Here is an 18,748-nt window from a genome sequence, read left to right as displayed (position 1 = left end):
TAACAATGTGTTTTTTAAACTGTGTTATTTTGAGAGCGAACGTGTATGTAATGTGTTTCATAGGGCAGTTGCCTTAATTGTTAATCACTGACATCTGCATGTCATCAGTAGCTCAGGCTTTAAATACTGGTAAATGTGGAGGCAGGATCATACCTTTGAAAAAGTCACGTGATCGTGACGAAACGCGTCAGGACTCCGCCTCCAAACTAGCACACCTGGTCCAAGGTGTTACACTGCCGTGCAAACCCTCCTTGGTTTCCAATTTCAGCCTATTACCGGCTCGTCACCGTACAGGCTGCCGTCCATCTCACCACTGCAACTGGTGAGCATTACCGGACTTTGCTTCCATCCAGCCGCAAGCTTATACCATCTCCTCACCGCGACGAGTGACTACTGACAGGCTGTCTACTAGATATCGTCCCTCCGCTGTGCAACAATTTGGGCAAAGCAGGATTGTTTTGGCCGGGGACGCTCGGCCGAAATTTATACCAGCCCAATCGGAGAGGTACTATACACACACATCACCATCTGCCGGGTGACATATACGAGGTAACCATTTCTCTGGGACTGCACCGCATTGAGTTTCTTTTTTCTGAACTTTATATTGGACCTTTATTGCCATATACCATATACCAGTTATCACTACTCCATATACCTTTGAGACAGATACAGGTGTGCTTTTATTTTAAGTTTGTTTTATTAACCACATGTCATTTTTAATAAATTTAATACCTTTATAGTACACGTTTGCTCTTTTTGTACTTAACTACTGACACACAGCGCAGCCTCTCTTGTTGTTACATTCTGCGGCTGGACTGCCGCATCCTAGATCAGTGAAAGCCCATTCCACGAGGAAGGTGGGCTCTTCTTGGGCGGCTGCCCGAGGGGTCTCGGCTTTACAACTTTGCCGAGCAGCTACTTGGTCGGGGTCAAACACATTTGCAAAATTCTACAAGTTTGATACCCTGGCTGAGGAGGATCTAGAGTTTGCTCATTCGGTGCTGCAGAGTCATCCGCACTCTCCCGCCCGTTTGGGAGCTTTGGTATAATCCCCATGGTCCTTACGGAGTCCCAGCATCCACTTAGGACGTCAGAGAAAATAAGATTTTACTCACCGGTAAATCTATTTCTCGTAGTCCGTAGTGGATGCTGGGCGCCCATCCCAAGTGCGGATTGTCTGCAATACTTGTATATAGTTATTGTTTAACTAAAGGGTTATTGTTGAGCCATCTGTTGAGAGGCTCAGTTATATTTCATACTGTTAACTGGTTATAGTATCACGAGTTATACGGTGTGATTGGTGTGGCTGGTATGAGTCTTACCCGGGATTCAAAATCCTTCCTTATTGTGTCAGCTCTTCCGGGCACAGTATCCTAACTGAGGTCTGGAGGAGGGTCATGGTGGGAGGAGCCAGTGCACACCAGGTAGTCCTAAAGCTTTCTTTAGTTGTGCCCAGTCTCCTGCGGAGCCGCTATTCCCCATGGTCCTTACGGAGTCCCAGCATCCACTACGGACTACGAGAAATAGATTTACCGGTGAGTAAAATCTTATTTTTTTCTTCTGTAGAGATTTGTTTTTTCTGTCCATGCTATTGCTTGCTTTGAATTCTTTTTCACTTCTTTTACAAGAATTACTGTTAGGAAATTCAAATAATTATTTTTCTATTTCTCTTAAAGCACAATGAAATTTGCTGCACTATATAAGAAACTATAAAAATAATAATAATAATAATAAAAAATAGGACACCTTTTCAGTAGGACAAACTAATTTAAGATTCCTTTCTCTACTGGTATGTGTATGTATCTGAGCTTTATAGTGTGTGTGTGTGTGTGTGTGTGTGTGTGTGTGTGTGTGTGTGTGTAGATTTTAGGCAATAGTTAATGATAAATGTAAAATAATTACAAATAATCGGGATTCTGCATTGTTTGTACTTTTAAAACCCCACAAAAATGACGCCTTCCAGGTATTTAGTGTGATTATAATGCACATATTCTATGACTGGGATGCGGTCAGCATCCCGGCGCCCCTCCTTCCCCCCCCAAGTCTTAGCCCTGGCTGCCACCCCCACTATCTTAGCACTAGCCGCCACCCCAGGCAGGTTAGGGGTAAAAAAATTACCCTGTCCCCTGTCGGCGTTCTAATTGTGGGGGTGTCTGTTATGGGACCGCCAGCATCCAGACCCCTCTGACTTTGTCTTTTTTTATTTAATGGGTTAACATTAAATCATGTCTTTGTTTTTCTACTACTATTGATATCTGTATGAAAGTTAACCTTTAGTCTTGTTACTTGGTATAATAAAATAGATTCTTAATCTTATCAATGCACTAGATTGGGGTAATTACTGATGTTCTGTATTTTCATGACCTTTATTATTTTGTTTGTTTTATTTATATAAAAAAAAAAAATTGAGCTGCTATGTCCTAATAATTGTATTCATACATATCGATAAAAAAAAACATCTGGCGTGAGAGTGATGGCTGTGTACATACGAACTTTTGAAGAGTGTACACACTGCCTACATATGGATAAGATGGACATTTTTTGGACACATTTGTGTTCATGAGGGTAGATCCTGTGGGTACATCAAGATTCCGCACTTGCTTGCTTGCTTGCTTGCTTGCTTACTGTCCCAGAATTTTCAGGACGGTTACAAATATTGGGATGTTCTCCCTCATCACGGGAGAGTAGACAAACCTCCTGGATCCTGCACATTTCACTGGGATCTGTGGGCTACATGACACAATTCATGATGACTTGTGCCATTGTTGGCAGTTTTTTCCATTCTTTGTTGTTAATCTATGATGTTTTTCTAAGAGCTTGTGAATGGAGGACCAGAGAGAAGCTGCAGTCCATTGCCTTTTTGGCTTCGCATTGGTCCTCACATTTCTATTCAGCCGTTTACAGTAGCAAACATAAAAGTTCACCAGTTTAAGTCATAATGCATCTTTAAGATGCATTTAAATAATGCCATACATAGTCATCATTCATATATACACAGCATATTTGTGACTTCTTTTTTTACAATCCGTCATGTTGACTGTAATGTGTATGTGAGGATGTGTGTAGCTTTGTAAAATATAACGTGATTATTAGTTAAGTGGAGGGTTATGTAATAACTGCTGCTCAGAAATTTATTTTGAGAGTGTGACCGCAACCCCTGCTGTTCCCAGTGGTAGAGTAAGGAGAGAATAATGGTGCATCCGGAATTTTCTGCCACTTCTATGTCAAAGACTGCATGTCATGTGATATCTTATGTTCCTTTCTTCCATGCACTTTCTTGCTGCAAGTGAGTGCACACAGATCAGATATTGATGCCATAACAATGTGGATATATTCGTGTGTGTGTGTGTGTGTGTGTGTGTGTGTGTGTGTGTGTGTGTGTGTGTGTGTGTGTATCAAATTAGTAATATTGACCAGTATACATTTAATATAGATCTTTGGCTTAATTATAGCTTATTTTCACTTTTTTTCCTAGCTGCCGGTCTCATGCACACGTTTAATGCACATGCTGCTACTGACATAACTGGGTTCGGAATTTTAGGACATGCACAGAACTTGGCCAAACAGCAACGGAATGAGGTTTCTTTTGTCATCCATAACCTGCCTGTGCTGGCCAAGATGGCTGCAGTCAGCAAAGCTTGTGGGAACATGTTTGGCCTTATGCATGGATCTTGTCCAGAGACATCAGGTGAGTTTACTAAAGTAGGATTTCTAGTAATCCAAATATTTAGCATGTAGTTATAATAACAATTAAATAATAGGTAGGACAACCTGATTCCACTGTTTGAACCAATGGTTAATTTTTTAAGTATACAATTTACTGTTTGGAAAATATCAAAACCATGTTTCTGCAGCGGGGTACATTGGTTTCCACAGGGTAACATCGGGGTGTAGAGATGGATCTTGATTCAGGCACCAACAGGCTAAAAAGCTTTAGACTGTCCCAGGATGCATGGGGCCTCCTCTATAACCCTGCCTCCAGGCACTGTGAACTCCGTTTCGAGTTGGTACCCTGCAGAGCAGGTCACTTAACAGGGGGGCTGCACTGGGCAGCCCTGAAAAAGCTTTATTAGAAGACTTCAAGGGCCGCGGCACTTTTATGTCAGGGTGACATTCTGTGCTGCGGCTCCGTCACCTCCCCAGCGGCGTTGCATACTCCCGCTGGCTCAGTTCCCGGGTACTTGCGGCGGGGGCGCTCTGGCATTGGACACACGGTCGCATCGCTCTCCTGGTTTGCGTGGCTGCTACGAAGGGAGGAGGTAAGAAGATCCCCCAGGTGGGACCCGCCATTAAATCTCGTTCCGATCGCAGTCTATGGAGACAGACTGCAACGCTGGCATGGACACGGTCACCGAGCAGGGACCCCACTATATCCACCAGGGCATAGGAGTATAGGTCGGGTGTACTAATGCCCACTTTAATAAGGCTCCATAGTACCAGGTGTGGTGGACCAACATAGGGGAGACGGCGCTTAACCTGTAGCCCCTCCCCCGGCCCAGGGCGCCATCTACTGCTGGTGTTCCCGCCCTGGAGCTGCCTCACACTTTCCCTGACTAAGCCGCTGGACGCCATCTTCTAAGCATAGCTGCGACTGGTCTCCGGGACTGCAGGGCAAGGTCTCCCCTGTAAATTCGCCTGTACATCAGCGCTGTGATTTTACAGACACTTAAGTATTCTACATGTCAATATTAAGACAGCGTTAGTTAAGAACAAGTGTATCTATGCCAAAATATATTGTACGAGTATTCTGATAATGCACCCTGCTCAAATAAAGGGAACACTAAAATAACCCATCCTAGATCTGAATGAATGAAATATTCTTATTAAATATTACATACTTTCTCTATCGTCCTAGTGGATGCTGGGGTTCCTGAAAGGACCATGGGGAATAGCGGCTCCGCAGGAGACAGGGCACAAAAAGTAAAGCTTTAGGATCAGGTGGTGTGCACTGGCTCCTCCCCCTATGACCCTCCTCCAAGCCTCAGTTAGATTTTTGTGCCCGGCCGAGAAGGGTGCAATCTAGGTGGCTCTCCTAAAGAGCTGCTTAGAAAAGTTTAGCTTAGGTTTTTTATTTTACAGTGAGTCCTGCTGGCAACAGGATCACTGCAACGAGGGACTTAGGGGAGAAGAAGTGAACTCACCTGCGTGCAGGATGGATTGGCTTCTTTGGCTACTGGACATTAGCTCCAGAGGGACGATCACAGGTACAGCCTGGATGGTCACCGGAGCCTCGCCGCCGGCCCCCTTGCAGATGCTGAAACAAGAAGAAGGTCCGGAATCGGCGGCATGAAGACTCCTCAGTCTTCTTAAGGTAGCGCACAGCACTGCAGCTGTGCGCCATTTCCTCTCAGCACACTTCACACGGCAGTCACTGAGGGTGCAGGGCGCTGGAAGGGGGGCGCCCTGGGAGGCAATGAAAACCTATTTTTGGCTAAAAATACCTCACATATAGCCTCCGGGGGCTATATGGAGATATTTAACCCCTGCCAGAATCCGTTAAGAGCGGGAGACGAGGCCGCCGAAAAAGGGGCGGGGCCTATCTCCTCAGCACACAGCGCCATTTTCCCTCACAGAAAGGCTGGAGGGAAGGCTCCCAGGCTCTCCCCTGCACTGCACTACAGAAACAGGGTTAAAACAGAGAGGGGGGGCACTAATTTGGCGTTAGAAATATATAAAAAAGATGCTATAAGGGAAAACACTTATATAAGGTTGTCCCTATATAATTATAGCGTTTTTGGTGTGTGCTGGCAAACTCTCCCTCTGTCTCTCCAAAGGGCTAGTAGGTCCTGTCCTCTATCAGAGCATTCCCTGTGTGTGTGCTGTGTGTCGGTACGTGTGTGTCGACATGTATGAGGACGATGTTGGTGAGGAGGCGGAGCAATTGCCTGTAATGGTGATGCCACTCTCTAGGGAGTCGACACCGGAATGGATGGCTTATTTAGGGAATTACGTGATAATGTCAACACCCGGCAAGGTCGGTTGACGACATGAGACGGCCGACAAACAATTAGTACCGGTCCAGACGTCTCAAAAACACCGTCAGGGGTTTTAAAACGCCCGTTTACTTTAGTCGGTCGACACAGACACAGACAGGGACACTGAATCCAGTGTCGACGGTGAATAAACAAACGTATTCCTTATTAGGGCCACACGTTAAGGGCAATGAAGGAGGTGTTACATATTTCTGATACTACAAGTACCACAAAAGAGGGTATTATGTGGGATGTGAAAAAACTACCGTAGTTTTTCCTGAATCAGATAAATTAAATGAAGTGTGTGATGATGCGTGGGTTCCCCCCGATAGAAAATATGGGCGGTATACCCTTTCCCGCCAGAAGTTAGGGCGCGTTGGGAAACACCCCTTAGGGTGGATAAGGCGCTCACACGCTTATCAGAACAAGTGGCGGTACCGTCTATAGATAGGGCCGTCCTCAAGGAGCCAGCTGACAGGAGGCTGGAAAATATCATAAAAAGTATATACACACATACTGGTGTTATACTGCGACCAGCGATCGCCTCAGCCTGGATGTGCAGAGCTGGGGTGGCTTGGTCGGATTCCCTGACTAAAAATATTGATACCCTTGACAGGGACAGTATTTTATTGACTATAGAGCATTTAAAGGATGCATTTCTATATATGCGAGATGCACAGAGGGATATTTGCACTCTGGCATCAAGAGTAAGTGCGATGTCCATATCTGCCAGAAGATGTTTATGGACACGACAGTGGTCAGGTGATGCAGATTCCAAACGGCACAAAGGTGTATTGCCGTATAAAGGAAGAGGAGTTATTTGGGGTCGGTCCATCGGACCTGGTGGCCACGGCAACTGCTGGAAAATCCACCGTTTTTTACCCTAAGTCACATCTCTGCAGAAAAAGACACCGTCTTTTCAGCTTCAGTCCTTTCGTCCCTATAAGAGTCATATCTGCCCAGGGATAGAGGAAAGGGAAGAAGACTGCAGCAGGCAGCCCATTCCCAGGAACAGAAGCGTTCCACCGCTTCTGACAAGCTCTCAGCATGACGCTGAGACCGTACAGGACCCCTGGATCCTACAAGTAGTATCCCAGGGGTACAGATTGGAATGTCGAGACGTTTCCCCTGCGCAGGCTCCTGAAGTCTGCTTTACCAAGGTCTCCCTCCGACAAGGAGGCAGTATGGGAAACAATTCACGAGCTGTATTCCCAGCAGGTGATAATAAAATTACCCCTCCTACAACAAGAAAAGGGGTATTATTCCACACTATATTGTGGTACTGAAGCCAGAAGGCTAGGTGAGACCTATTCTAAATCTAAAAAAATTTGAACACTTACAAAGGTTCAAGTCAAGATGGAGTCACTCAGAGCAGTGATAACGAACCGGGAAGAAGGGGACTATATGGTGTCCCGAGACATCAGGGATGCTTACCTCCATGTCCCAAATTTGCCCTTATCACTAAGGGTACCTCAGGTTCGTGGTACAGAACTGTCACTATCCGTTTCAGACGCTGCCGTTTGGATTGTCCACGGCACCCCGGGTCTTTACCAAGGTAATGGCCGAAATGATGGTTCTTCTTCGAAGAAAAGGCGTCTTAATTATCCCTTACTTGGACGATCTCCTGATAAGGGCAAAGTCCAGGGAACAGTTGGAGGTCGGAGTAGCACTATCTCGGATACTGTTACAACAGCAGGGGTGGATTCTAAATATTCCAAAATCGCAGCTGATCCCGACAACAAGTCTCCTGTGCTTAGGGATGATTCTGGACACAGTCCAGAAAAAGGTGTTTCTCCCGGAAGAGAAAGCCAGGGAGTTATCCGAGCTAGTCAGGAACCTCCTAAAATCAGTGCATCATTGCACAAGGGCCATGGTAAAAAAATGGTGACTTCCTTCGAAGCAATTCCAGTCGGCAGATTTCATGCAAGAACTTTTCAGTGGGATCTGCTGGACAAATGGTCCGGATCGCATCTTCAGATGCATCAGCGGATAACCCTATATCCAAGGACAAGGGTGTCTCTCCTGTGGTGGTTACAGAGTGCTCATCTTCTAGAGGGCCGCAGATTCGGCATTCAGTTTTGGATGTTGGTGACCACGGAGGCCAGCCCGAGAGGCTGGGGGAGCAGTCACACAAGGAAAAAATTTCCAGGGAGTGTGATCAAGTCTGGAGACTTTTCTCCACATAAATATAGCTAAGGGTAAATTTATAATGCTCTAAGCTTAGCAAGACCTCTGCTTCAAGGTCAGCCGGTATTGATCCAGTGGGATAAAACATCACGGCAGTCGCCCACGTAAATAGACAGGGCGGCACAAGAAGCAGGAGGGCAGTGGCAAAAACTGCAAGGACTTTTCGCTGGGCGGAAAATCATGTGATGGCACTGTCAGCAGTGTTTCATTCCGGGAATGGAAACTGGGAAGCAGACTTCCTCAGTAGGCACGACCTCCACCCGGCAGAGTGGGAACTTCATGGGGAAGTTTTCCACATGATTGTAAACCGTTGGGAATTACCAAAGGTGGACATGATGGCGTCCCGTCTGAACAAAAAACGGGACAGGTATTGCGCCAGGTTAAGAGACCCTCAGGCAATAGCTGTGGACGTTCTGGTAACACCGTGGGTGTACCAGTCGGTGTATGTGTTCCATCCTCTGCTTTTCATACCTAAGGTACTGAGAATTATAAGACGTAGAGGAGTAAGAACTATACTCATGGCTCCGGATTGGCCAAGAAGGACTTGGTACCCGGAACTTCAAGAGATGCTCACAGAGGACTTATGGCCTCTGCCGCTAAGAAGGGACTTGTTTCAGCAAGTACCATGTCTGTTCCAAGACTTACCGCAGCTGCGTTTGACGGCATGGCGGTGGAACGCCGGATCCTAAGGGAAAAGGCATTCAGGAAGAGGTCATTCCTACCCTGGTCAAAGCCAGAAAGGAGGTGACCGCACAACATTATCACCACATGTGGCGAAAATATGTTGCGTGGTGTGAGGCCAGGAAGGCCCCACGAAGAAATTTCAACTCGGTCGATTCCTGCATTTCCTGCAAACAGGAGTGTCTATGGGCCTCAAATTGGGGTCCATTAAGGTTCAAATTTCGGCCCTGTCGATTTTTCTTCCAGAAAGAATTGGCTTCAGTTCCTGAAGTCCAGAAGTTTGTCAAGGGAGTATTGCATATACAACCCCCTTTTGTGCCTCCAGTGGCACTGTGGGATCTCAACGTAGTTCTGGGATTCCTCAAAACACATTGGTTTAAAACCAGTCAAATCTGTGGATTTGAAGCATCTCACATGAAAAGTGAACATGCTCTTGGACCTGGCCTGGACCAGGCGAGTGTCAAATTGGTGGTTTTTTTCTCAAAAAAGCCCATATCTGTTTGTCCATTCGGACAGGGCAGAGCTGCGGACTCGTCCCCAGTTCTCTCCCTAAGGTGGTGTCAGTGTTTCACCTGAACCAGCTTATTGTGGTGTCTTGCGCCTACTAGGGACTTGGAGGCCAAGTTGCTAGATGTGGTCAGGGCCCTGAAAATATAGGTTCCAGGACGGCTGGAGTCAGGAAAACTGACTTGCTGTTATCCTGTATGCACCCAACAAACTGGGTGCTCTTGCTTCTAAGCAGACTTTTGCTAGTTGGATGTGTAATACAATTCAGCTTGCACATTCTGTGGCAGACCTGCCACAGCCAAAATATGTAAATGCCCATTCCACAAGGAAGGTGGGCTCATCTTGGGCGGCTGCCCGAGGGGTCTCGGCTTTACAACTTTGCCGAGCGGCTATTTAGTCAGGGGCAAACACGTTTGTAAAATCCTACAAATTTGATAACCTGGCTAAGGAGGACCTGGAGTTCTCTCATTCGGTGCTGCAGAGTCATCCGCACTCTCCCGCCCGTTTGGGAGCTTTGGTATAATCCCCATGGTCCTTTCAGGAACCCCAGCATCCACTAGGACGATAGAGAAAATAAGAATTTACTTACCGATAATTCTATTTCTCGGAGTCCGTAGTGGATGCTGGGCGCCCATCCCAAGTGCGGATTATCTGCATTACTTGTACATAGTTACAAAAATCGGGTTATTATTGTTGTGAGCCATCTTTTCAGAGGCTCCGCTGTTATCATACTGTTAACTGGGTTCAGATCACAGGTTGTACAGTGTGATTGGTGTGGCTGGTATGAGTCTTACCCGGGATTCATAAATCCTTCCTTATTGTGTACGCTCGTCCGGGCACAGTATCCTAACTGAGGCTTGGAGGAGGGTCATAGGGGGAGGAGCCAGTGCACACCACCTGATCCTAAAGCTTTACTTTTTGTGCCCTGTCTCCTGCGGAGCCGCTATTCCCCATGGTCCTTTCAGGAACCCCAGCATCCACTACGGACTCCGAGAAATAGAATTATCGGTAAGTAAATTCTTATTTTCTTCTTTACATAGTTGAATGTGCTGACAACAAAATCACACAAAAATTATCAATGGAAATCAAATGTATTAACCCATGGAGGTCTGGATTTGGAGTCACACTCAAAATTAAAGTGGAAAAACACTACAGGCTGATCCAACTTTGATGTAATGTCCTTAAAACAAGTCAAAATGAGGCTCAGTAGTGTGTGTGGCCTCCACGTGCCTGTATGAACTCCCTACAACGCCGGGGCATGCTCCTGATGAGGTGGCGGATGGTCTCCTGAGGGATCTCCTCCCAGACCTGGGCTAAAGCATCCGCCAACTCCTGGACAGTCTGTAGTGCAACGTGGCGTTGGTGGATGAAGCGAGACATGATGTCCCAGATATGCTCAATTGGATTCAGGTCTGGGGAACGGGCGGGCCAGTCCATAGCATCAATGCCTTCGTCTTGCAGGAACTGCTGACACTCTCCAGCCACATGAGGTCTAGCATAGTCTTGCATTAGGAGGAACCCAGGGCCAACCGCACCTGCATATGGTCTCGCAAGGGGTCTGAGGATCTCATCTCGGTACCTAATGGCAGTCAGGCTACCTCTAGCGAGCACATGGAGGGCTGTGCGACCCCCCCAAAGAAATGCCACCCCACACCATTACTGACCCACTGCCAAACCGGTCATGCTGGAGGATGTTGCAGGCAGCAGAACGTTCTCCTTGGCGTCTCCAGACACTGTCACGTCTGTCACATGTGCTCAGTGAGAACCTGCTTTCATCTGTGAAGAGCACAGGGCGCCAGTGGCGAATTTGCCAATCTTGGTGTTCTCTGGCAAATGCCAAACGTCCTGCACGGTGTTGGGCTGTAAGCACAACCCCCACCTGTGGGCGTCGGGCCCTCATACCACCCTCATGGAGTCTGTTTCTGATCGTTTGAGTAGACACATGCGCATTTGTGGCTTGCTGGAGGTCATTTTGCAGGGCTCTGGCAGTGCTCCTCCTGTTCCTCCTTGCACAAAGGCGGAGGTAGCGGTCTTGCTGCTGGGTTGTTGCTCTCCTATGGCCTCCTCCACGTCTCCTGATGTACTGGCCTGTCTCCTGGTAGCGCCCCCATGCTCTGGACACTACGCTGACAGACACAGCAAACCTTCTTGCCACAGCTCGCATTGATGTGCCATCCTCGATGAGCTGCACTATCTGAGCCACTTGTGTGGGTTGTAGACTCCATCTCATGCTACCACTAGAGTGAAAGCACCGCCAGCTTTCAAAAGTGACCAAAACATCAGCCAGAAAGCATAGGAGCTGAGAAGTGGTCTGTGGTCACCACCTGCAGAACAACTCCTTTATTGGGGGTGTCTTGCTAATTGCCTGTAATTCCCACCTGTTGTCTATTCCATTTGCACAACAGCATGTGAAATTGATTGTCAATCGGTGTTGCTTCCTAAGTGGACAGTTTGATTTCACAGAAGTGTGATTGACTTGGAGTTACATTGTGTTGTTTAAGTGTTCCCTTTATTTCTCTGACGTCCTAGTGGATGCTGGGTACTCCGTAAGGACCATGGGGAATAGACGGGCTCCGCAGGAGACTGGGCACTCTAAAAGAAAGATTAGGTACTATCTGGTGTGCACTGGCTCCTCCCTCTATGCCCCTCCTCCAGACCTCAGTTAGAATCTGTGCCCGGCTCGAGCTGGTTGCACACTAGGGGCTCTCCTGAGCTTCTAGTAAAGAAAGTATTTGTTAGGTTTTTTATTTTCAGTGAGATCTGCTGGCAACAGACTCACTGCTACGAGGGACTTAGGGGAGAGAAGCGAACCTACCTGCTTGCAGCTAGCTTGGGCTTCTAGGCTACTGGACACCATTAGCTCCAAAGGGATCGAACACAGGCCCAGCCTCGGTCGTCCGGTCCCGGAGCCGCGCCGCCGTCCCCCTTGCAGAGCCAGAAGCAAGAAGAACATCCTGGAAATCGGCGGCTGAAGACTCCGGTCTTCATTAAGGTAGCGCACAGCACTGCAGCTGTGCGCCATTGCTCCCTATGCACACCACATACTCCGGTCACTGATGGGTGCAGGGCGCTGGGGGGGGGGGGCGCCCTGGGCTGCAATTAGAGTACCTTACATTGGCAAACAGCACATAATATAGTCTAAAAAACTATATATGTGCAAAAATCCCCCGCCATAATATAAATATAAGAGCGGGAGAAGTCCGCCGAGAAGGGGGCGGGGCTATCTCCCTCAGCACACTGGCGCCATTTCCTCTTCATAGCTCCGCTGGAAGACCGCTCCCCAGGCTCTCCCCTGCAGTTTCCAGGCTCAAAGGGTAAAAACGAGAGGGGGGGCACTAAATTTAGGCGCAAACTGTATATGTAAAGCAGCTATAGGGAAAAATCACTTTGTGTTAGTGTAAATCCCTGATTATATAGCGCTGTGGTGTGTGCTGGCATACTCTCTCTCTGTCTCCCCAAAGGACTTTGTGGGGTCCTGTCCTCAGTCAGAGAATTCCCTGTGTGTGTGCGGTGTGTCGGTACGGCTGTGTCGACATGTTTGATGAGGAGGCTTATGTGGAGGCGGAGCAGGTGCCGATAAGTGTGATGTCACCCCCTGCGGGGTCGACACCAGAGTGGATGGATATGTGGAAGGTTTTACACGACAGTGTCAACTCCTTGCATAAAAGGTTCGATGACATAACAGCTGTGGGACAGCCGGCTTCTCAGCCAGTGCCTGCCCAGGCGTCTCAAAGGCCATCAGGGGCTCAAAAACGCCCGCTACCTCAGATGGCAGACACAGATGTCGACAGAGTCTGACTTCAGTGTCGACGAGGACGAGACTAATGTACATTCCACTAGGGCCATCCGTTGCATGATTACGGCAATGAAAAATGTGTTGCACATTTCTGACATTAACCCAGGTACCACTAAAAAGGGTATTATGTTTGGGGGAAAAAAGCAACCAGTGGTTTTTCCCCCATCAGATGAGTTAAATGAAGTGTGTGAAGAAGCGTGGGCTTCCCCCGATAAGAAACTAGTGATTTCTAAAAAGTTACTGATGGCGTACCCTTTCCCGCCAGAGGACAGGTTACGTTGGGAGACATCCCTGAGGGTGGATAAGGCGCTCACACGCTTGTCAAAAAAGGTGGCACTGCCGTCTCAGGATACGGCCGCCTTAAAGGAGCCTGCGGATAGAAAGCAGGAGGCTATCCTGAAGTCTTTATATACACACTCAGGTACTATACTGAGACCTGCAATTGCTTCAGCTTGGATGTGTAGTGCTGCAGCAGCTTGGTCCGATACCCTGTCAGAAAATATTGATACCCTCGACAGGGATACGATTTTGCTAACCATAGAGCATATTAAAGACGTCGTCTTATATATGAGAGATGCACAGAGGGATATTTGCCGGCTGGCATCTAGAGTTAATGCAATGTCCATTTCTGCCAGGAGAGTATTATGGACTCGGCAGTGGACATGTGATGCGGATTCTAAAAGGCACATGGAGGTTTTGCCTTACAAGGGTGAGGAATTGTTTGGGGATGGTCTCTCGGACCTCGTTTCCACAGCAACAGCTGGGAAGTCGACATTTTTACCTCAGGTTCCCTCACAGCCTAAGAAAGCACCGTATTATCAGGTACAGTCCTTTCGGCCCCAGAAAGGCAAGCGGGTTAAAGGCGCGTCCTTTCTGCCCAGAGGCAGGGGTAGAGGGAAAAAGCTGCACCATACAGCCAGTTCCCAAGAACAAAAATCCTCCCCTGCTTCCACTAAGTCCACCGCATGACGCTGGGGCTCCACTGGTGGAGCCAGGTGCGGTGGGGGCCCGTCTCCGGAACTTCAGCAACCGGTGGGTTCGCTCACAGGTGGATCTCTGGGTTCTACAAGTGGTATCGCAGGGATACAAGCTGGAATTCGAGACGTCTCCCCCTCGCCGTTACCTCAAATCAGCCTTGCCAGCTACTCCCCAGGACAGGGAGGTAGTACTGGCGGCAATTCACAAGCTGTACCTCCAGCAGGTGATAATAAAAGTTCCCCTCCTTCAACAGGGACGGGGTTACTATTCCACAATGTTTGTGGTACCGAAACCAGACGGTTCGGTGAGACCCATTCTAAATTTGAAATCCTTGAACACTTATATAAGGAAGTTCAAGTTCAAAATGGAATCGCTCAGGGCGGTTATTGCAAGCCTGGAAGAGGGGGATTACATGGTATCACTGGACATCAAGGATGCTTACCTACATGTCCCCATTTACCCACCTCACCAGGTGTACCTCCGTTTTGTGGTACAGGACTGCCATTACCAATTCCAGACGTTGCCGTTTGGTCTGTCCACGGCACCGAGGGTATTTACCAAAGTAATGGCCGAAATGATGATACTCCTTCGAAAGAAGGGAGTTATAATTATCCCGTACTTGGACGATCTCCTTATAAAGGCGAGGTCCATGGAGCAGTTGTTGGTCGGAGTAGCACTATCTCAGGAAGTGCTACAACAGCACGGCTGGATTCTGAATATCCCGAAGTCGCAGCTGGTTCCTACGACGCGTCTACTGTTCCTGGGTATGATTCTGGACACAGAATAGAAGAAGGTGTTTCTCCCGGAGGAGAAGGCCAAAGAGTTGTCATCTCTGGTCAGAGACCTCCTAAAACCAAAACAGGTGTCGGTGCATCACTGCACGCGAGTCCTGGGAAAGATGGTAGCTTCTTACGAGACAATTCCATTCGGCAGATTCCATGCACGGATCTTTCAGTGGGATCTGTTAGACAAGTGGTCCGGATCGCATCTTCAGATGCATCGGCTGATCACACTGTCCCCGAGGGCCAGGGTGTCTCTGCTGTGGTGGCTGCAGAGTGCTCATCTACTCGAGGGCCGCAGATTCGGCATACAGGACTGGGTCCTGGTGACCACGGATGCAAGCCTCCGAGGTTGGGGGGCAGTCACTCAGGGAAGAAACTTCCAAGGACAATGGTCGAGTCAGGAAGCTTCCCTACACATAAATATTCTAGAACTAAGGGCCATTTACAATGCCCTAAGTCAGGCAAGACCCCTGCTTCAAAACCAGCCGGTGCTGATTCAGTCAGACAACATCACGGCGGTCGCCCATGTAAACCGACAGGGCGGCACAAGAAGCATGATGGCGATGGCAGAAGCCACAAGGATTCTCCGATGGGCGGAAAATCACGTGAAAGCACTGTCAGCAGTGTTCATTCCGGGAGTGGACTACTGGGAAGCAGACTTCCTCAGCAGGCACGACCTCCGCCCGGGAGAGTGGGGACTTCATCCAGAAGTCTTCCAGCTGATTGTAAATCGTTGGGAAAGGCCACAGGTGGACATGACTGCGTCCCGCCTCAACAAAAAGCTAAAAAGATATTGCACCAGGTCAAGGGACCCTCAGGCGATAGCTGTGGACGCTCTAGTGACACCGTGGGTGTACCAGTCTGTTTGTGTTCCCTCCTCTTCCTCTCATACCAAAGGTACTGAGGATAATAAGAAAGAGAGGAGTAAGAACTATACTCATCGTTCCGGATTGGCCAAGAAGGACTTGGTACCCGGAACTACAAGAAATGATCTCAGAGGACCCTTGGCCTCTGCCTCTCAGACAGGACCTGCTACAGCAGGGGCCCTGTCTGTTCCAAGACTTACCGCGGCTGCGTTTGACGGCATGGCGGTTGAACGCCGGATCCTGATGGAAAAGGGCATTCCGGTTGAAGTCATTCCTACACTGATAAAAGCTAGGAAGGATGTGACAGCAAAACATTATCACCGCATATGGCGAAAAATATGTTGCTTGGTGTGAGGCTATGAAGGCCCCAACAGAAGAATTTCAGCTGGGTCGATTTCTGCACTTCCTACAGTCAGGAGTGACTATGGGCCTAAAATTGGGATCCATTAAAGTCCAGATTTCGGCCCTGTCTATTTTCTTTCAAAAAGAACTGGCTTCACTGCCTGAAGTTCAGACGTTTGTTAAGGGAGTGCTGCATATTCAGCCCCTTTTGTGCCCCCAGTGGCACCTTGGGATCTCAACGTTGTGTTGGATTTCCTAAAATCACATTGGTTTGAGCCACTTCAGACCGTGGAGTTGAAATATCTCACGTGGAAAGTGGTCATGCTTTTGGCATTGGCTTCGGCTAGGCGTGTGTCAGAATTGGCGGCTTTGTCATGTAAAAGCCCCTATCTGATCTTCCATATGGACAGGGCAGAATTGAGGACTCGTCCCCAATTTCTCCTTAAGGTGGTATCAACGTTTCATTTGAACCAACCTATTGTGGTGCCTGCGGCTACTCGGGACTTGGAGGCTTCCAAGTTGCTGGACGTAGTCCGGGCCCTGAAAATCTATGTTTCCAGGACGGCTAGAGTCAGAAAGACTGACTCGCTGTTTATCCTGCATGCACCCAACAAGCTGGGTGCTCCTGCTTCTAAGCAGACTATTGCTCGCTGGATCTGTAGCACGATTCAACTTGCACATTCTGCGGCTGGACTGCCGCATCCTAAATCAGTCAAAGCCCATTCCACGAGGAAGGTGGGCTCTTCTTGGGCGGCTGCCCGAGGGGTCTCGGCTTTACAACTTTGCCGAGCTGCTACTTGGTCGGGATCAAACACGTTTGCTAAATTCTACAAGTTTGATACCCTGGCTGAGGAGGACCTTGAGTTTGCTCATTCGGTGCTGTAGAGTCATCCGCACTCTCCCGCCCGTTTGGGAGCTTTGGTATAATCCCCATGGTCCTTATGGAGTACCCAGCATCCACTAGGACGTCAGAGAAAATAAGAATTTACTCACCGGTAATTCTATTTCTCGTAGTCCGTAGTGGATGCTGGGAGTCCGTCCCAAGTGCGGATTGTCTGCAATACTTGTATATAGTTATTGCTTAACTAAAGGGTTATTGTTATGAGCCATCTGTTCAGTGAGGCTCAGTTGTTATTCATACTGTTAACTGGGTATAGTTATCACGAGTTGTACGGTGTGATTGGTGTGGCTGGTATGAGTCTTACCCTGGATTCCAAATCCTTTCCTTGTAGTGTCAGCTCTTCCGGGCACAGTTTCCCTAACTGAGGTCTGGAGGAGGGGCATAGAGGGAGGAACCAGTGCACACCAGATAGTACCTAATCTTTCTTTTAGAGTGCCCAGTCTCCTGCGGAGCCCGTCTATTCCCCATGGTCCTTACGGAGTACCCAGCATCCACTACGGACTACGAGAAATAGAATTACCGGTGAGTAAATCTTATATTTTTTTGAGCAGTATATATATATATATATATATATATATATATATATATATACGGTAAGAAGAAACAGGTGGCACTCACAGGCTTGCAAACAATGTTGAACAAACTCCACGCCGTGAAGTGTTTATTGGAAACAACAGGTGACGTTTCGGGGACACATCCCCTTCCTCAGACAACAAAACAGTGCATACACAGTGAATATATAGCATGATGAATCCCACTTACCCCCACAATCATGACTCTCAGCTGCGTGGACCACGGAGTGCCCCGGCGTCTCACATCCCGCACTTCCGGTTTCGGCAACACGGCCCAGCCGGAAGTGACGCAATCAGGTCAGCCGGTTCCTATGGCAACGCGCTGGGAGCCCTGGAATAAACAACAACATACATTAGTGACACCATAAAATCTGCTGAACAGGCACACAAATAAATATAGCGCTCAACTGAGCTAGAGTGCGCCTAATAAACTAATCATGACTCTTGTGCAAAACTACAATACAACATGTAATAGCTAAAACATTAAAAACAACCTGTGTGTTCTACCACCCTGAAAACAGCCAAATCGTAATAGCAATGATGTTTAGACCTTCAAATATATCGAAAGATTCTGTTTTATATATACAAATATCATTATCTCTGAAGGCCATTAAATCTGAGAGACGGATCAACCAGAGGGTAACTGAATGATGAGGGCACCATCCCTTACCTGGTGTGACCCCACAACTGAACCCTAGCCTACGATGTCTATCAGGGGTGAAAGAGCAAAATATGCATAATACAAACCATTACATATGTGGTTTGTGAACATCTGGCTAATGATAAGGCGTTTATGGGCGGTGGTGACAATAGCAGAGACTAATTTATAAAAAGTTAATGAGGCCCAGGGACTCATTTAACCCCCTAGGGGCCAGGCAATCAAGGCAAAAAATCCACTTGGATTCAAGTTGGAGTAACTTTCTCCCTCTATCGCCCCCCCCGTGCAGATGCTGGCACATGGTCAATGGCTCTATATCTCAAACTGGCCAAGCTGTGTTTATGTGCGGCAAAGTGTCTTGCCACCGGCTGCTCGCTGGCCCCCGTAATCAGGGCTGCACGAATGGCTGATCTGTGTTGAGTTAACCGTACTTTCAATTGGCATTCAGTTTTGCCTACGTAATAGAGCCCGCATGGGCAAACTATCACATAGACTACGAACCGGGA

General features: G+C 48.0%; 1 protein-coding gene across 4 annotated transcripts in view; it reads left to right on the top strand.

Annotated features, from left to right (window-relative positions):
• Positions 1-18,748, top strand: part of SEPHS1 (selenophosphate synthetase 1) — a 223,882-nt gene that overhangs the window by 195,156 nt on the left and 9,978 nt on the right. For all 4 annotated transcript variants that reach the window (XM_063926893.1, XM_063926894.1, XM_063926896.1 and 1 more), the window contains exon 8: positions 3,476-3,688. In XM_063926893.1, coding sequence (XP_063782963.1) covers positions 3,476-3,688 — 213 coding nt within the window. The remainder of the gene's footprint in view (positions 1-3,475; positions 3,689-18,748) is intronic.

Source organism: Pseudophryne corroboree, chromosome 6, assembly GCF_028390025.1.
Source record: "Pseudophryne corroboree isolate aPseCor3 chromosome 6, aPseCor3.hap2, whole genome shotgun sequence".
Classification (NCBI taxonomy): domain Eukaryota; kingdom Metazoa; phylum Chordata; class Amphibia; order Anura; family Myobatrachidae; genus Pseudophryne; species Pseudophryne corroboree.
The sequence above is the reverse complement of the archived record's forward strand: the minus strand, read 5'-3'. Positions and strand labels throughout refer to the sequence as shown.